This window comes from Mugil cephalus, chromosome 14 (assembly GCF_022458985.1).
Source record: "Mugil cephalus isolate CIBA_MC_2020 chromosome 14, CIBA_Mcephalus_1.1, whole genome shotgun sequence".
Classification (NCBI taxonomy): domain Eukaryota; kingdom Metazoa; phylum Chordata; class Actinopteri; order Mugiliformes; family Mugilidae; genus Mugil; species Mugil cephalus.
Window position 1 is genome coordinate 16,630,176 of NC_061783.1, and position 19,908 is coordinate 16,650,083.

At 39.8% G+C, this 19,908-nt stretch overlaps 2 protein-coding genes across 3 annotated transcripts; one reads left to right on the forward strand and one right to left on the reverse strand.

The window, feature by feature from the left end:
- Window positions 1-1,028: 1,028 nt before the first annotated feature.
- zdhhc3b (zinc finger DHHC-type palmitoyltransferase 3b) lies at window positions 1,029-17,782 on the reverse strand. Of its 2 annotated transcripts, none has more exons than XM_047605622.1 (7): window positions 17,740-17,782; window positions 9,799-10,130; window positions 7,436-7,560; window positions 6,625-6,721; window positions 5,771-5,852; window positions 5,449-5,579; window positions 1,029-3,350 (listed from the first exon to the last, which is right to left on the reverse strand). In XM_047605622.1, the coding sequence occupies exons 2-7, from the start codon at window positions 10,099-10,101 to the stop codon at window positions 3,192-3,194; spliced, it is 897 nt and encodes a 298-aa protein (XP_047461578.1). In that variant the 5' UTR covers window positions 10,102-10,130; window positions 17,740-17,782; the 3' UTR covers window positions 1,029-3,191. The 2 variants fall into 2 exon arrangements, with proteins under 2 accessions (XP_047461578.1, XP_047461577.1); XM_047605621.1 differs by lacking the exon at window positions 17,740-17,782 and adding an exon at window positions 14,568-14,942.
- exosc7 (exosome component 7) lies at window positions 16,536-19,432 on the forward strand. Its single transcript, XM_047605623.1, has 8 exons — window positions 16,536-16,689; window positions 16,841-16,942; window positions 17,161-17,255; window positions 17,782-17,947; window positions 18,546-18,616; window positions 18,738-18,861; window positions 18,947-19,102; window positions 19,271-19,432. The coding sequence occupies exons 1-8, from the start codon at window positions 16,633-16,635 to the stop codon at window positions 19,373-19,375; spliced, it is 876 nt and encodes a 291-aa protein (XP_047461579.1). The 5' UTR covers window positions 16,536-16,632; the 3' UTR covers window positions 19,376-19,432.
- Window positions 19,433-19,908: the final 476 nt, after the last annotated feature.

The window sequence follows — 19,908 nt, forward strand, 5'->3', positions numbered from 1 at the left end:
ACAAACATCGTGTCCATCGATCATGTTGTTGTGGTGTTGTTGTGGGAAGATGTTCAGAGTATATGAAGAGGTCTGTGTTTTCCTACAAGCGGAGACGTTGTTCTCATCTAGTCTAACGTCTAATGAAGAGGGTGCTTACTGTATATAAGTTGGCCTCAAGCTCCTCCATCTACAGTGAACCTTACACTCCATTAGACTCGCTGCCTTCCATTAAAATGAAAAAAACAAAAGGAGTCAGGCTGAAACATTACATGGAGGATAATAATGGATATAATGTTGTCCATTAAAGGCTTTTTATTCCATACTATTGAGTTAAATTGATACATTTAGATGAGGATGTTCAACTTTCTATCGAAGGAACACGCTGTCCTTATAACGAAGAAATTAAAAGGCATCAATGCCGTACTTGCAGTGTTTTAACATTATGGATAAAGTCTGTTATTAAAATCTATATAAGTATAGAGGGAAGTTAATCAAAATTTTTAACAGTAAATATATGAATATCCAGGATTTATAAAAATATTCTCAAAAAAAGATGCTGAATCTAAATTTTAATTCTTTCAACTTTTCTTTGTATATATATTTTCTACATTACAAAAGACACATTTGCGCAATTTGCACATTTTGAATTTAATGGTGAAAATATTTCTCCTGACACTGATCTGTAAATTATAGAGGGTATACACAGAACAATTAGATTTTATGGTTAAGTTAATGGTAACTGGCAAAATATTAAATCAAGACAAATATGGTAGTTCTACAAAAGTAAAAGTATCTTTTCAAATATATGGTTTAATCGTCCTTAGATTTTATTATAGGATATATTATTTGTTCTAATTTAATGGTAACACTGGACTTTATTTTCTTCTTTTTATAACAATAATAAGGGTATGTTTCCACAATGAGGAATATCCATTATTCTTTCAATCTGACAAATCAAAATTGTATCATTCCCGTTTTTGATAAATTAAGATTTCATTCATAGTAAAAAAGGAAATGTCCTGATATAATCTAAACCAAACATTGTGTCATATTCATAAATTCATTTTATTCACCTTTCAAGAAATACCCAAGCAGAAGAGAAAAAAATAAAATAAAATAAAGAAGTTATGTGGTGATAGCAATTCAAACACATACTTTTCATACCTGACCGAGCAGAACACATTAAACAAAAGAAGAGGAAGAAGAAGAAAGCTGGTGCACTGTGTGTGTAAACCTGTAGCATCCCCACGTGACGGTCATGATTTAAAAACATATAAAAGCCTCAGAAAACATCCGTCTTTACAGTGTTTCACTCTTGAAACGGCTCCTTCAAACTCTCCCTTTGTTAAGATTTAAATTTGGCAACAAGTCCTTTCACTGTCTAAATAAACATGTCATTAACTACTAAGGCTTCCAAACACATTAGGACAAAGGCATTTTTAGTGTTAATTGCTCAGAAGAGGCGTAGTTTCAACCAACGTAAGCCTTTTATTGTCCAAACATGCATTTCTAGTCTTTCAGGTCTCTTGAACATTAAAACATTTAACGTGAATCATCTCTTTCTTTTTTTTTTTACCCTGTAAGGCGTCATCCTGCCACCAGTCAGGCTCAAAACTGGAAACCTGTGACGGAGTGAATTACGCACGAGTCGATTCCATCAATTGACAGCAAGTGAATTGCACTTGGGGTCAGTGCATTCAGAGAGCAATGCTGTATTGCTTTATTCCCTGACGTTCAGTCGGAGCTGGTGACGGTCGTCAAGCACGAACAACAACATGAACAGCTGTCAAAAAAAAAAAAAAAAAAAAAGTAAAAGAGGCTGGTTTTAACTCTGACGGAGCCTAAAAGTTAAATCTTGGTTACCGGACAAGTGTAAAATTGGAGATTTAAAGTTATAATCCTTAAGATTTCTATGATCTCTTATATATTTTATATGGTCTAAGTGTTATCAGTAAACCATTATTTGGTTCACCCGTGCAATTTTCCACCAAATTCACTATAAACTCAAGTATTAATATCAGAGAGGACTGGTGGTGGAGCTTCAGATCAATTTATGCATTTATGAGGGATTCACAGGAAATGATGCATCTGTGTAATGTACAATAATGCACTTTTATCACACTGATATCAGCCTGTTTACTCCTCCGATGCTGAATCAGTGGCGTGTTAAATTACTCCTAATGCAACGTTTCCTCCAGGGGAAAAACCACGTAGGCGGTCTTATCGTAAACAGTTACACAACTGCCTTTCTCTTTGACTTTCTGTGACCTGTATGAATAATGATCACGTCATTTCCTGTCATTTCTTGACACTGAAGCTGACTGTAGTTAGTTTGATTCATGTTTTAGGTTATTTGTCCAGCTGCAGATTAAAAAGAAAAGCTGCTAAATGTAGCCAGTAAGTCATCAATTAAATTAAATCTTCAGGATTATAACTCAAACTGGCCTCTGCGACGTTATCGCTGCTCTCTGTGTCTCAAACTGTCCTGATACCCGATTTGTTCTCGCGTCCTTTGTGTTGCCAGATAAATCGGGGGTTTACTACAATCGACACAAAACAACCGAGACCTGAACAAATCCACCTGTCTGGCATCAAAAAAAAAAAAAGGATGAAACAAACTCAAAATGTCATTAAGGCAAATAAATAGAAATAGAAAAAGAAAAGCACTGTTCGCTAATGCACTGTTCTAAGGCAAATCTGAAAAATACTACTGCAACAATACGGCAAAAAAAACGAAGCGTAGCACGTGACAGGGTTTAGAGGAAGACAACGGCAGGCGTCCGTATTGGCACCGGAAAGCTGTGCCGCTTTTTGTGCGACGTTAAGTCTTGGAAGTACAGAAATGATCAGACATACTGCAGGAATTTTCTCTCCAGTGATGGCAGAGCTCAGTCTCTGTGTGTGTTTGTGTGTGTGTGTAGTATTTGCCAACTCTTGTTAAGTGCTTCTTGTCGAGTTGTCGAGATTGTTCCACAGCTACACGTAGGTAATCTCGCGCAGCACCAAGAGAGGAAAATGAAAATAAGATTACAACATTTAAAAAAAAAAAAGAAAGAAAGAAGAGAAACAACTTTACATGAAAACACCCTGAAATATCAAGAATTCAGAAAGGAATTAGGAGGAGTGGTAAAGAGGAGTTCCTGATCCACAGTGGGATTGATCAGTCTGTGTTCGCAGCTGCAGAGTTCAGCTTAGTTTCCAGCTTTCGCTCACACGATGTACTGGTACTTGTCGGCCTTGCCGTGCTCGGGCGTCGCGAAGGGGCTCAGCCAGGCTATAGAGAACGGGTGGCCGAACACCACCTTCATATTCATCCATTTAGACTTCTTGGCCCATCTTCTCTCCTCCTTCTTCAGCTGTTCAATACCCTGCAACAAAGGAGAGTCGATGGGCTGCGTCAGCTGGGAGCACATAGCTGCCTTTAAATATTAATGTGCCAACAACAACAACAACAACGGGATAAAAAAAAAAAAGATTAATGCTTTGAATTCTTTAGTTTTCTTCTCACGGGTCTTAATCTGTGACTCATTTCCTGATGTTCAGTATGAGCTCTACACACAAACAAACAATATGTACACTGACAGGGTCGATAGCTGCAGGCCCCATTAGACTGAAATTGACTGAAATAGATGATCTTTGTAGTGAACGTTATAACACGGTGAGTCATGGCCGTGGGTGGTTTGAGCAGAAAGCGCACTAATCTCATCCCACCTGGGGGACTGTAAGTGAATTACCTGCTCCTACTTATATCTGTGCTCTGATTAGGTGAACAATAGCAAGCGCCATCTGAGAGCCGTCATCCTTCATCATTACAATTTTATTTTGGGAAATCCTTTAGTATTTAAAAAAAAAAAAAGGAATCCAATTTCACGTTTTTTTTTTCCATTTAAAAGCACTGATTGTAGATGAAGTTGGAAGTTCATTTATATCAACCACTGGATTCCTCAACGTGGTTAGTCTCTGATAGACGGTTTATGCTTCTGTGTCAATTTGACGTCATAGCTATGGCAACAGAGAGCGCAAGAGCTGTCACGTCTTGCGTTTCCATTACCCCTAGAAATGCACGAAACCGAAATATCGCAATTAAAAAAAGAAAAAAAGGAAACGGAAACGCCTACGTTTCTAAAAACCTTTCAAATATCTAATGCTAAAACACTTTCACGCTCTCTAGATATAAAAGATTATTGCAAAAGTGCAATGGAAACACTTTTTTCAATTCCCTGTCACCGCAGATGAAGGAGTTTGAAGTTCATCTTCCTCAAAGTGAAGTATCGCATGACGACAGTTACAGCTCATTCACAAAACACCTTTCAATCGACCTGGGATTTTATCGGCTCAGCTTCAATGTCAACATTAATGCCGCATCGACCCCCTAATTTACATTTATGACGTTGATGTACCCGCCTCTCACTTTCTGATTTTGTCACTGGACAACCTGGCAGACTGTGTCATTGTAGAAGCAACGTTCTGCTTTACTCCCATAAGAGACCGATCTCTTTTGTCCACTTTCAATCAAACAAATCGCTAATGGAAGCGCATAGGTGAATTAGCCCTATGAATCATGATATGAACTGCACACCCGCAGTTGCATTTATATACAGCTTCTATAGCGATATGGCATTTATCAACCATGGCAACGCACTGGCAAAACCGTGAAATCTGCGAGCCACTCTGCATCTATGGAGAAGAGGAGATTTGGCGTACTTAAATGTGTGATGATGACATTGTCAAAACGATGAGAGGGAGGAAAACACAGGAGGTCAGACCCGGGACTGCTGTCGATGTGAAAGCACACCAAAGGCGGGTCGACCAGAATTTGAAAATCCTTCGTCAACTCTGCATTTTCGATGTGAAAGCAGTAATAGACTCGACTTTGGTGAAATTTAGGCGTCAGTTTTGTTCGCCATTGTTGAAAGTGAAGCAGGAAGCAGAAACAAAAAATAACCCGAATGGCAAAAAAGACACAGCACCTACTAGAGTTTTTACAGAACGAGCCAAACCAAAGGAACTGACAAGTATAAATGGTTCACACCTGCTAAGCTACATACGTAGGCTACGGCGTCTCTGCCCCACATAAGTATCATTCCATCAGTTTCCATTCATGCATACAACAATTTGTTGTCCCTAAGCTATGATCTGAATTAGGAAATTCAGCTTTTTGGTTTTCTGCTCCAGCTGCATCACACAACCTACAGACCAATCTGAAACTTCAAAATGTAACCTCCCTGAACGAGATGGTTAAAAAGATAGACGAATTTCAAGACAAACTTCACCATTAAATCATTAATAGCGGTTGCTTGTGTGATGATAAAACTAAAATGTCCTTATCCGCACATTTTCCACAAAGCCGTTAGTTATCCAGCATACTTGCTTAGAGGCAATCAGTAGTAGGGGTGGAATGGTTTTCATGCACCTGACTTTCAGTTTTCAGGAGGTGAACAGAGGTGCGACGCTGCGTGTACTCACCGTTTCATCGGAGCAGATGGAGTGGACCTGGGTCCCAAACATGACGGCGGTGAAGATGAGGAAGAGGAGACCCTCAAAGCTGAGGAGGATGAGGAGGATGACGGTTGCTGGTGGAGAGAAGTTACTGCACTCTGGAGGAGGAAGAGATTATATATTTAATAGAAGCTACAAAACATTATAACACTAATAAAACAAATGTATTACAGGTCAAAGCAAAAATTAAAATTAGGTGTCACACAAAAAGAAACAAACAGGAACAGGGAATACAGCAACCTCTGGTCTCTACACTAAACTAACTGCTATAATACAGGATGATACTCACTTGTCCAGTCTTCTTCAAAGCAGAAAACGAAATGGAAGGCCACCAAGATTAACGCGTGCAAGGATATCAGTGCAATGTACATCTGGAAATAAGCAAACAGCAAAATGCTCATTAGTATAGTCCTCATACATAACTGCAATGGCTCTTATTTTTAAGTCAGACAGTATTAAGTCACTGTTCTCATGCTTATGTAAAATATAAACAAGATAGCCTGATAGTTAAGACTGCAACACATAATATCTACACAATATTTACTATTAAACCAACAAAATATTGGGCGTTGAAATCTATGAATGAAAAAAAAAAATGATTATAAAAGACAGTGTGTGTGAGTATTTTTTAACTTAAGTGGCTTGTGTGGATTGTAATTGGAAAAGCGGGTGTGTTATTTATCTGCAGAGGTTTGTTTCATCCACTTAAAACATGTTAAAATAGTCTTTTACTTTATGAATCAATAGGTTGGAAAGCAAACTGGAGAGCAGCGTTGCCAAAGCAGCCATTAGGCACGGCTCTAAAGAGTCTTTGTTGACTTCGATGACCCTCAGGAACTGAACACCACCAAAAGAATCAGACAAAACTTTGTGTAACAGTCCAGATACACACCCACACACAGTATGCACATCTCTACCCGGGAGAGATTAGCGATTAGCTGCGAATATTAGCATCTGGTAGCTCACAGAGTGGCCGCATTTCCACTTCTTCTCGTTAACCATTGTGGTTTTTAAGAGTGTTACTTTTACGTGCCATGAAGCTACTGTGCCTGCGATATAATCCACGCAAATCAACAAGTTTACGCAATCGCCCACATGTGTTGACCTCATTATTCTATATAATAAGATATGATCATGACTTACTGTGAAGAGCACAAAGTATTTCTGGTTGTTCTCTCCGACACAGTTGTTCACCCAGGGGCAGTGGTGGTCCATCTTTTTGATGCAGCGCTTACAGACACTGTGAGGAAACAGACGCACAATGAAGGCAAACAGGAAAAGTGTAAAGAGAGGTGCACCAATATACTGTAATATAGCGAGTAAGTGACAACACGCAGCCGTAAAAAGATGGGACACCAGCTCCTAGCGGCATGATTCACTGAGTATTTATCTAGAAGAACCGCAGCAGTTTAACAACTCAAGTAAAGAAAGACAACTTGTAATTTATCCGATGACGAAGCGAAGCAGAAAGCCACAATCCACCCGCCAGTGCCAAAAAAAATATTGATCTTACGAGCCTTTGCAGATAAGTGTCACTGCATTGTATTATCTGAATGAGTCATGATATTCAGCAAAAAGAAAAAAATAAATCATCTGTTTCATTCAAACTGACACCCATGCGTGGCTGTGAGACAAAGTGAGTCACTTGGTTTTTTCAATTCAATTACTCCACGGTGTTTTTGCACTTTTCATTGTCTAGAGATCCCAGTGAAACCACCGAGCAGCCACAGAGGGAACTCCTTATTATCAAGCTGCAGAGTCTGCAGGGAAAAGCCGTTTTAAAAAAAGGCACAAAAAAACACACACACTGGGGGGGGAGGCAGGAGAGCCGGCGCAGGAACAAACACAGAAGTTCCCAGCGGGAGGTTCGCTGCAGGACTCTCCTCCCGTAAGGAGCAGACTTCAGCGTATTAAAATGTGTGGAGTGTGCACTCTTTCCCACGTTGCGCCGTACCTGCAGTGGTGAGCTCTGTCCGGCTTGATGCTGCAGCACTTGGGGCATTTGTACACCACCTGTCCCGGTTTGAGCTGCAGACTCTCGATGAATTCTTTGGTCGCGTTCCCTTTAGGCACGGCTCCCTGGAGGAGAGAGAAAAGAAAAGCCGATGAGGAATTAAGATGCGCCTTCTGTCACTACAGATGCTTTACACCGTTTGCTTTTCACTCGGTTTGGCCGTGGGAGTCCTTATAAATGGAAATAGCTTGGTGCGATGCATCATTTAGCTTCATCAGACAAAAAAAGAAAAAACATAAAGTAAACTAATAACAGAGTCAGGATTAATCTAGCAGCGTGGAAAACTTATGACACTGGAATGGCTCTACTTTAATTTGCACAAGGTCCCGTGGTAGAACAGCAGAGAATAACGCAAATACTGAAGGTAATAAAATTGGATTTGGAATTGAGACTTTAATATGACTGGGTCGAAATTTAGGAAAATGTATATTGACATATACCAAATTTTTTTTATTTGACATAAACACATACATAGAGGAGATGCATAACGTATAGAGTTACACTTGGTATTATACATGTACAACATATGTCCCATAGTCGGCTCCTCATAACCTTGACCTGCATCAACCTTGGCAAAAGTCCTTCACAAGTGTCAGGAGAAAAGAAAAATCTTTTAACAAGAAGATCTGTTTACAGCTGGAGTCTTGCTGTGATTTTCTCTGCGATAAACATATATATTTTATGCCATTAGAGGCAGGATTCTCAGTTAAAAGTTTGAATTTTCTGTCTGTTATACTGTCAGAACTTACATACAAGTGCTGGCTCCAAGCGGAGAATAATACCTAGAATCTGACATATACACTCACTGGCCACTTTATTAGGTACACCTGTTCAATTGCTAATAGCTAATCACATGACTGCAATTCAATGCATTTAGTCATGTAGTGATGATCAACACAACTTGCTGAAGTTCAAACCGAGCATCAGAATGGGGAAGAAAAGGGGATGTAAGTGACTTTAAACGTGGTATGGTTGTTGGTGCCAGACAGGCTGGTCTGAGTATTTCATAAACTGCTGATCTAGTTGTGTGTGGATGAAAATGTCTTGTTGATGTCAGAGATCAGAGCACAGTGTCCCCGTCTTCTGACGGCTACTTCCAGCAGGATAATGCACCATGTCACAAAAGCTCATATCATCTCAAACTGGCTTCTTGAACGTGACAATGAGTTCACTGTACTCCAATGGCCTCCACAGTCTCCAGATCTCAGTCCAATATAGCAGCTTTGGTATGTGGTGGAACGAGAGATTTGCATCATAGATGTGCAGCCACTATGTGATGCTATCATGTCAATATGGACCAAAATCTCTGAGGAATGTTTCCAACACCCTGTTGAAAGTATGCCACGAAGAATTAAGGCAGTTCTGAAGTCAAAAGGGGGTGGAACCTTTTACTAGCAAGGTGTACCTAATAAAGTGGCCAGTGAGTGTACATTTCTGAAGAGATAAACTGCAGACCTAACAAGTCAAAGAGCAAAAATGAAGAGAAATAATGAGATCCTTTATGTAATCAAAAGCACCACTACATTTCCAATTTATTGCATTTGTACAGAAAAAGTGGTGATGCCGGTTTTTCCTTTCCTCCTCTCTTTTAAAATTGTTATTAAAACTTTCAAAACCAACAGTGTATTGGAAGAAAAAGTATCGTGATATAGTGCCATTTCGGTATTTTTCCCACCCCTACTGTTTAATCCTAGTGATCCGGTCATCTCCCAAAAGATAAACCTCAAGATAGGTGTACACATCCAGCAGAGCTGTTGTTTAGTCACTCAGAAAAACAAAACTCAGAAACTCACAAGCCCGGATTCAGCAGCTCATAGTTATTCTATGTCATTCAAGGCGTCTCATGAAAGTATATTTAGCCACGGTACCACCCAGCTCCTCCCTTTATACTTAATCCGTATTGATCTATGTCATTTATTCGTCACGGCGTCCACTTTGTTTTCTTATATGGGTGTTGACATATATTATATGGGTGTTGACAGAGGCTCAAAAGCAACGTTTCTTGAACTAAAGTGACTAAATTATACTTGATTGCTGGTGTGTTCCCATCGTCTCTAATTATGGCTCACGTTAGAGTTGGAGCTGATAAATGCTGACAAACAGTTTTTACTGAAATCGCTGCAAAAAAAAAATGCATTGCAGTTTATACGAACTTCATGCAGCAGCAATTTTGAACTACACCTGTTAATGAAACACTATCATACCGAGATAATACCTGCAGGAACAGATTGTGAAATGAACAAACAGTTTGTGCAAAGACGTGTCACGGCCTGTGCGCCGTCGCTAGTTAAAGTCTGACTGACCGGGTCTGTGCACATGGCCTTGGCGTGCGAGGCGAGGGCGAGGAAGGCGAGGCCGTTGAAGATGACGCCGTTGAAGAGGCTGTAGACCACGTTCTTGGCGGGCAGCAGCATGACGAACACCACCACGAACTCGGCGTAGAAGACCAGGAACCAGGTGATGATGCCGCACACGATGCCGCAGCTGTCGCGGATGAACCACATGGTGTCGGCGCCGGTGCGGGGCGGAGGGGGGGCGCAGTGCTCGGGCCTCAGGTAGCCAGCTTGCCGCTCGATGTCCCTGGTGCGTTGCGCCGGGCTCTTCATCCTACAGCGGCCGTGGCTCCAACCGCATGCTGCGAGGGGAGACGAGAGGCAGATGGAGAGGTGGAGGGGGGGCGCAGCGATGGGAAGAAAATGAAAGACGGAAAAAAAGGATTTAGAGAATAAGGATCCAAATCGTGCGTGGGTTGTTGTCACCTTGCAGTTTATAAATTCAGTTCATAAAACGTCAGAAAATATCCTCGAAAATGTCTTAATTGATTTATTTTGGCTGATACATAAGAGCTCGGCCTGCGTTGCTTTGATAGCAGCTAGAGCGGAGTCCCACAACAATTAAGAGTCGGTGTAAACGCACCAACAGAAGCAACTACATGATCCTCAAGGAATAAAAAGAAACACAGAACCTAATAAGACGGGATGAATCAGCAAATAAGGTTCGGGTGAATTCTCGGGAGGAGGAACGAACACGACTGGTCGGATCCCGTAAGTTCAAACAATCCACCTGGATTCCTCTCGCATTAAAGACATGAGAGAGTAATTCACCATCCGGCCTTAAAAGTGGAGAAAAAAAAATTCAACAAAACACCCCACGCAACAGTCCTGAACTGTACTGGGATTGAGTGTATCCACCTCTGTCTGGAGACGAGGCTCATGAATAAGCAATGGAGCAGGTCTGAGCGAGTGTAGATAAAAAGATGATGTGACTTCAAAGGGGCCAAAATGTCAGGAAAAAAAAAAAAAAAAACAAAAAAGGTCTGAGTATTATGTGCACATAAAACAGACTGGAATAAAATCAGCTCCTTCCTGCAGGATGGTTAGACCCGGGCGCCACTCTCTCTACTGAAACACATTCATGAGTCTCACTTTCACTAGTGCGTCTGCATAAATTAGGGCTCGGCCAACGACTGTGGTGGTCCCAGAGGACATGAGCTTCATCAGGATGAAAACAATGTGACGTCATAAAACTAATGTTCAGCATCACGTACGTATACCTGCATGCTAAGTGTGCTGCATTCAGTGGCAACTGGGAATATCCATCAGTGAAAGAAGTCAAAAATAAATGAATACAACCGGGAGAGAGAAGCCTTTATATGGATTAATGTCTTAACGTAGAGCGTGAACGTGAACACTGCTGCGTAGCTTCTTGACCTTTTTTCGCTACGCTTGTCACCATCAAGCACCGTGGGAGTTGGGAGGAGGCCATGGGAGGCCATGTTGGAGATCCACTTTCATCAGGGATTACTGCAGGACGTGTGTTTTTCTCCAGTCAGTGCATTGTTCAGGTGCCTCTTTATGCCCCGTCTGTTTACATATAATCTTATTTTATTCTGTTATTTTGTTATATTAGTGTCTGATGTGACAATAAATAAAAATACAGTATTTCTAATGAGCTCCTCCTCCATAAATTGCTGTTTATTTATGCATCTCTTAACACTACAGTAAATAATTACATCCTGGCTAGGAATATATGAATATAACTGATTTTTGGGGGGTTTTTTTGCATGATTTTAAGTTTATTTTAAATATGAAGGAGTGGGACGAAGTATAATTTATAAACTTCCAAGCCTTCTCCGTGTCTAAATATATCTAGACACAATGCCTGATACTTTGATTTTGACTTAGATTTAGTTTCATACGTTGAATTGAATAAAGATAAATCTAATTTACATATTCACATAACACAATAATATCAAATAGGAGTGGGAAGAAATATCGATATGGCAACATATCGCAAACGACCGGACCTCCACCACCACTTTTTCTGTACAAGTGCAATAAATTGGAAGTGGATCATTTGGATTATTATTGTTTTTTTTACTCAGTTTGTCCACTGTCATCTGATGTACATGTAAGCTGCATTTCAAATTTCTCTGTGAACTAAGTAGAATATTGCGATATCATAATATCACAATAATGTATCGTATCGTGACTCAAGTATCGTGATACGCATCGTATCGTGAAGTCCTTGCTAATGCCCACCCATAAAACAAACACACATACAAATATATATAAGTGTATACAAACATATACAAATATATGTGTAATATAAACGTACAACTTCACATACAGTACGTACACCCATACACAGACAAAAAACAAAAAAAAAAAGAAGGGGCATTATAAATAAAAATAAATGCAATGTCCTCCTAACATTTAGTTCTACCCAACACCTCCATCATCCCTGTACCTCTTGAAAATAGTGTATGTATTTAATATATTTAGATAGACAATTTAAAGGATAGCTATTAATAGTCCTGACAGTAGAATATATTCACATTAATATATGGTAACAGAAAAATATAATGTTTACATGACAAGATTTTCCTGTCAGTTTTTGTGAAGTTAAAAAAAAAAAAAAAATCTGTTTTCGTGTAGCTTTTGATCACATTTTTTATTTCCTATAGGCTGGTGGGATGGTTAATGACCATAACCTGAAGCCCCCTCAGCCCGTTGGTGCACAAACTGAAGTCGTGTTTACTTTGAAGTCTTCGCCCGCAGTTTGTATCTAGTACGCATCTGACTCATCACATCCGAGATCAAGTCGAACTAGTTTCGGTGGGGGGGTCGGCGCTTGATAAAAAAGCTGCTAGTGTCATTGTTAACTGCAACAGTGTTAACCAATAAATGCAGATAGAAACCAGAGTGAATGTATATTAAAGAAAGGCCTGGAGTGAAACTAACTGCTGAACCAGACCTCATTAAGTCAATGGCTTCTTTTTTAGAGCGACTCTTACGATTTATCCCAATGAATGACTGTTTTTTTTTTTTTTTCCACAATGAAACCCACTGTCTGACTTGATTGTGCTTAGATACACAGAGCAACGCCTTCTCTAAATGAGTCAACTGAAAGAAAAAGGGTACAAGTGGAAGAGGTTCTGGCCTCACGGCGATCTAAGATTACAGACGTGAAAATGTATCCGCGAGCTCGGTGTAAAATGTACGCAGCGCGTTCAATCAATCATTTATGGGTATGTTCAATACCCTGCTGCTTTGAGAAGTGAGCGAGCGGTGGCAGCAACTGATGGCAGCATGAGGTGTGGACAGATCTGATCTGACCTCCTGTTGAGATAAGCGGTGAGGGAGATACTGTGGTTTAACTTTGGCGCTAATCTTGATCGGTTAATTCCTCTACAGGATAATCAACAAAAGGCACAGATTGACATGGATATGAATGATACTCTTCCACCATTTAGTTTGAAATGAGACTGAAACTTCTGAACAGGTAGAGGAATTTATTGCGTAACCAGATCACCAGGAAGTTAAACGAGCAACCGGTGCCCAAACCTGAAAGTGATTTGATTTAATGGTGAGTGAAGACACAGATATGAGCCGAATCTGTAAATTAATTCATCTAACGTTTAGATTTTTTGATATTCAATAAAAAACATGTTTAGAGAAAATCCAGAAATCATCTTTGGCTGCGGCCCTGGAGTCATTTTTAGTGAGCAAATGATAATTTTAACTATCAATCAACCTAATTGATCGATTAATATTTAAACTATTTAAAATCTAAGATCTGTTCAGGCCAATCTATTTAATAATTTAATGTCTAAAGTGATACAACTGCACAAAACAAATTAACTTAGAATAGCAACGACTCACAAGTGACTTGAGTTAAGGTTTATTTCAATGCTACTTATCTGCAAATTCTGTATAAATATACAGATTTCTATACAGATATCTAAAAGTTAGTTCATATGTCTTGAATTATGTTAAAAGCACAGTACAACCCTCAACCTTTGCCAATATAGCTTCGGATGCATCAAACACTTATGTATGTATACATTATTTTGTACATATAATTGTAGTGTTTAGACGCATCTGTTTCATTAAAGATATATCGGTTCCTACTAGTTACACAATATTTTTAAGTTAGGTTTACCAGTAACTAACAATCTATTCTATTGTTTGAAACAGTTTAGATTGTAAAAAATACTCATATAATTCTACAAAGTCTATGTTTACATCCTAAAATGTCTTGATTTCTCTAATCTAATATCTAAAATCAGAGGTTAATGAGCTGTGATCACAGAAGACAAAGAATCTTGGACAAATATCGGCAGATGAAAGACACAAAAGATGGCAGCTGATTCGTTCCCAGTGTAGGTTATTAATAGATCACTCATTGTGGTTGTTGTTGGTTTAGTTTAACACACAAACAAGAAGAAGACAAGAATATGTTGAATAACTTGATCTGCGTCTGTGCACATGTGTCCAGGACTCAGTTTTAAGGAGCCTGGTTTTAAGCTTCCCTCCTTAAAGATGGGTCAACACAATGACAGGCAGTTATTATAACATTAATTAAGTGGACGTAATAAATTAACCGGAGGAAGGTGTACTGTAGAAGTCATGAAGCCTACCAGGAAGTTGACTCAGGCAGCTGGAGCAGAGCAGGATGTTTGTAGGTGGCAGCTGGAAACACTTTAAATGCTCATAATAAAACACTTATACATATATATATATACACACACACAACCAGAGTCATTTTCCCACTGGTTTAGACAGCCTACCTCGCTCTCTCCGCCTGTCAACCAAAGTTTCTTGAAGTCCTCACGTAGTTTTGAGCCTAAGGGAGTTCAAACTCAGGGACCTGGGAGCTCCTGTCCGCCCCTCCGCTGCCTTCGGTTAGCTCAATCCCGGCTAACCGCACTGATATCCGGGCAGCCGCTCTCGAGGGTTCCGCTTTCGCTTCGGTTTCGACGAGGTGTTAATTCGCTTAATAAGATGCTAACTAAAGCCGGAGGGGGGGGGGGACGGGTGAGGCTTGGCACTGTGCTCCGGTGGTTGCTAGTACTCGGTTAGATCCAGAAAGCTCTGCAGGCGGCAGGACAACACAACGCAGATCCAACCAGGAAGTAAGATACCACCTTCTGTCTGAGGGAGGCTGAAGCCCTGAGTCTGGTCTGTCAGGTACACTTTCATTCAGGCGCTTCAATTAAACTGCACAATGAGCCAACATACTACTCTTGTTTTCTTCTTCTTTGCACCACTTCTAAAAAGCAAGCATAACATAATATTCTCAACATGTGAATGTTTATATCATCTTATCATAAAGAAACCTTTAAAAAATATAAATATATATATTAGGGGTGCTGGAGACAGCCCATGATTCTCAAGATAAAATATCACAGAATTAACTCTTATGCCATTACACACAATAATATGAGTTAGTTGTATCCTTAGAGGTGATTATCCATCTGCTTCACCTTTTTTTTTTTTTTTTTGCTTTGAGACTTACACGTAGAGGTCACGAGGAAATGTGTACAACACATTTCTGTTGTAGCTTGTTGATGAATAAAAATCTTATCATATCAATCAATCATGTCTTTCAAAATGTGCAAGGGTGTGTTGGTGTAGTTTTCGTTTGCCAATACCAAATCATTCTGTTTCTTTAACGGTTCTTTCATTCATTTATTTATCTATAATAATAATTTTCTAAGGAATCTAAATAGTGTGGTATCTGTGTATTGGGTCTTATCCATCAATATGATTGTGTATATATTATTATTACAATTTTTTTCTGATGTGGCAGCAATGTACTTCTGTAGTTTTGCTATGAGGTAAAAGCTCTATTAAATATAAACATATGTTAATACTTTCATTACTTTCAAATCAAATCATATCAAAACCTGTGATTGTTATTATTGTATTATTTATTAATTTTACCCGTCCAGTTGTCTTTTTGTTAGTCTGACTGTTAAAGGAGGCATTAAGTATCCTGGGAAGGTCTTCAAACCAGCAAAAAAGAAAAATAAACGTTTTCATTATCAGAGAAATGTCAGAAAAACAAAATTAGACACACTGTGTGGCCTATTCAGTCAATCAGCATGGCCTGTGTTATTATTTATTTATTTATGCCACTGGTACAATCTGTAGTTGTATGACAAAATTTGATTGATTTATGACCAGACGGGGTTCAATTATGAGACCAGGGCTTCTCTTTTTGACACACGATAACCAAGTTAAGTTCTGCTTGCTCAAAATATACAACACGTCCAGGCATGGTCTGCTCGAAGGCTGCAGCCCACTACCCCAACTGTACATGCTACTGCGTGAAGGAATGGACGGGTCATACAGTGGGAACATACTTTCCCCTTGGGGATTAAATCTGTAAAAAATCTTATTATTATAATTATTATATGGTCAAAACTTCCTGAAAGTCTAAACTGAGGGCTAATCCCCAGAATCTTACTTATAATTCAATGCACAGTTATCGCAGCACTGCAGCATCACACTTAAATCCATCATATTTAAGACAGAAAGTAGTATATGATCTGTTAAAACTGGCCCAGGGTCTGTGAAAGAACAATATTAGCAGCAAACAAACCCCCTTTATACATCAGTACAAGATGCACGTAGATAAAATTGACAGACAGTATTTTAGAGGAAGAAAATGTAAACGTAGAATGTTTGAAGAGAAATATGCCAGAATAAGTTATGTTTAATTTAAAAACAATAAAAACGAGTGTGTATTTTTAAATAAAACTACCGGGAGACGATTGTTTTGTGTCGTCTACTTTTGATGACGTAGAAGTCGAGCGACAGACACACGCGTGGGAAAAGTGTTAATACAATATGGCAACAGTGCAAGTTAGCGAGGCAGAGAAAGTCTACATCTTACATGGCATAAGGGTAAGTTTTTAACAAATACTCCACCCAGTGATGGTTGTTGAATTTTCTCTATAAATGTCACCGGAGTCATTTAGCTTCCAGCTAAGGCTAGTGCCAAGCTAGCTCCGTTCGCACTAGCATCCTGTGTCAGTATGTTTTTCCTGGTCATCAGGACGACTTACGAGTGGATGGAAGGGGCTGCGAGGACTACAGACACATGGAAATAGAGACTGATGTGGTGTCCAACACAGACGGATCAGCCAAAGTCACTCTGGTAATGACAAGCGTCAGCATATGCAGAAGAAGTCCTGCAACATGTTGGCTTGTTTTCAGTCAAAGAAGATGCTCAAAAACATCTGTCACATCATGTCAAACGCCTCCTGCTGCACACACATACACTGAATTATTACTTATACGAGCCTGTTTAATGTCTACTGGGTCCTTTATTGTGAAATAATTAGGACTGACAGACTAACTTTTAATTTCTTAAAGGGGCACACGGCAGTTTTAGTTGGGATTAAGGCTGAGATTGGAAAACCGAGGCCCATGCTGCCAAACGAAGGCTACTTGGAGTTCTTTGTTGACTGGTAGGTGTTTTGTTTATTGTCTTGTGTCAAATAAGAATGAGTAGATTTAAGAAACTGGGCTTAGTTTATAGGCTTGGCCATAAATGTGTTATCAAAACAACTTGCACTCTTGTATACAACTAGTTAGTGATAATAAATATTACTTTCTAGTGTTGACGTGATCTATGATCATGATGTATGATGATATTTTCCACATTTTCCACATTTTCGCTAATGTCCAAAAAAATAGAGTGTTGTAAAAATCACATCTACTGTAGTGACTTTGTTGTGCTACTTTTTTATTGGATACCCTGCCACTAGGAGGTGCTGTTGTATTGTCTCCTCTGTATAAGCCTCGACCTATCCCACTAGGTGTGGACTCCTTGTTGGAGTAAATATTATGATACTACAAAAAAACATGATTATTTTTCCCCACCTCCTCTACCTCACTTCTCTCCCATTACAGCAAGAAGAAATGTGTTTTTTCAAAATGATCCTCTCTCACCTCACAAGTTGGTCGTCTTGCTTTCCCTCGTTCTGTCGCTAGTTCGGCCAATGCAACCCCCGAGTTTGAAGGCAGAGGAGGCGAGGAGCTGGGGACGGAGCTGAGTAACACCCTCTACAAAGTCTTCAACAACAAACACAGTGTGGATCTGAAGAGCCTCTGTATCAGTGCTGGAGAGCACTGCTGGGTGCTGTACGTGGATGTACTGGTGAGCGGTAGCATCTGATTCTGGCTTCACAAAGCTACAATCCCACTCTCATTTTTTGTGTATATGCTGCACATATTGACTATTGCTTCTTGTTCGTTTAAATACATGAACGAATTTGAGGAATGACCTATCAAAAGTGATTTTCCTTTTGAATCGTTTGTTTAATTTCACTTCACTGTATGATGCCAGGCTTATCATAAATTCAGCGTGGCCTTTAAGGGCATCAAAAACAGTTGGTTGATTAAACAGAAAATTAATCTAAAGTTATTTTGATTTTCAACTCAAACCAAAGATTCTGTTTTCATCTCCTTAATGTCTTTTTCCTTCTACTGTAATAAATGTGATATATCTCTGTTTAGGATGCTAAAATAAGACATTTTAAGACATAACCTAAGTCTCTGGGAATTAACACAGTGCTTATTAATTGACAGAGAGCCTAATTGACAGATTAATGTACCATAATATTAATTAGTTGTATCCCTAGATTATCTATGAGACATATAGAATTCACAAGAAAATATATACAACACATGACAGCTTGTATGATAAGAAATGTTAACTCATCTGAAATAACTCTCACGTTGTCACGCTTCCGCAGCTCCTGCAGTGCGACGGAAACTTGTACGATGCCATCTCGGTCGCTATCAAGGCGGCTCTCTTCAACACAAAGTCAGTATTTGTTTGGTTGTATGATTGTCTCTCTAAATCAAAGCTGTCCCTTCATTCCTCTGAATGGCTTGTTGTATTTAAACACTAAATTATTCTGTGATCTGAAATTGTGATCCGACAGGATTCCCAGAGTCCACATATCAGCTGACGAGGAAGGAGGGAAGGAAATCGAGCTGTCCGACGACCCTTACGACTGCATGAGGCTCAACGTAGAAAACGTTCCCTGTATTGTGACCTTGTGCAAGGTGAGCTCGGTTGCCAATACTCTGAAGTGAAGACTGTTATGAAACACAAAGAGAAACACATATGGGCTTACTGCTTTTCGTGCAGGTGGGTCACCGGCACGTGGTGGACGCGACTCTGCAGGAGAAAGCCTGCTCTGTGGCGAGCCTCATCATCTCTGTCACGCACAAGGGCACGGTCACCTGCACGAGGAAGGTGGGCGGAGGCAGCCTGGATCCGGAGAGCATCTTTGAAATGACAGAGGTGAGTCGGGGCCTCCTCCTCAGCCATCTGGCCTCCTCTCACCGCGTGCACGATTTTATTTTTGTCACCTTAACTGAAAAACAGACGCATTTGACTTTGACCTAATAGAGACAAAGGTTGTTATCTCATCTGGAGAAAAAGCTGCAGACAGTATTTCTTTGTCTGCAGGCGGGAAAACGAGTCGGGAAGGCCCTTCACGCTCCGCTCATGAAGCTGCTGCAGCAGGAAGAGAGTCTGGGGAACAAGAGACAGAAAGTCGGCTTTCTTGGTTAGCTGATTTTACAGCTAGTGTTTACATGTATAATTTTCTAATAAAGTGTTTAATTTGTACACCATGTGAGTCTGTGTGTTTTTAATTGGGGTGGGGGGTACTGTCAATACACTGTACAGTCTGCATAGATTTAAGGGGGTTTATAGTCGTCGTTATCCCAAAAGGTAGGTAGTCATCTAAAGGGAACCCCCTTTATTATTTTTATTCAATGACGCCCCCAACAGTTACTTGGTTTCCCTGTCCTTACAGTGCACCCTTGTTCTTAAATGAGTCGGGTGTAAATATCTTGTATGGGAAAAGTTTTAGCTGTATCATCTCAATGATTTTAGACATATTCATTCTAGACCCCTTCATGGCCTATGTCACTGTGACGTCACAATGTTAGCTGGAGGCAAAACAGAGGGACGCTAAAGGCTAACACTCAGTTTTAACTGTGAAAATGTCGTCTTGCCACATTTTCGGTGCTAAAACCGAAAAAATCAGAAACACTAAAAACACTGATTAAAAGAAAGGATTGAGAGTCAGACATCAACAA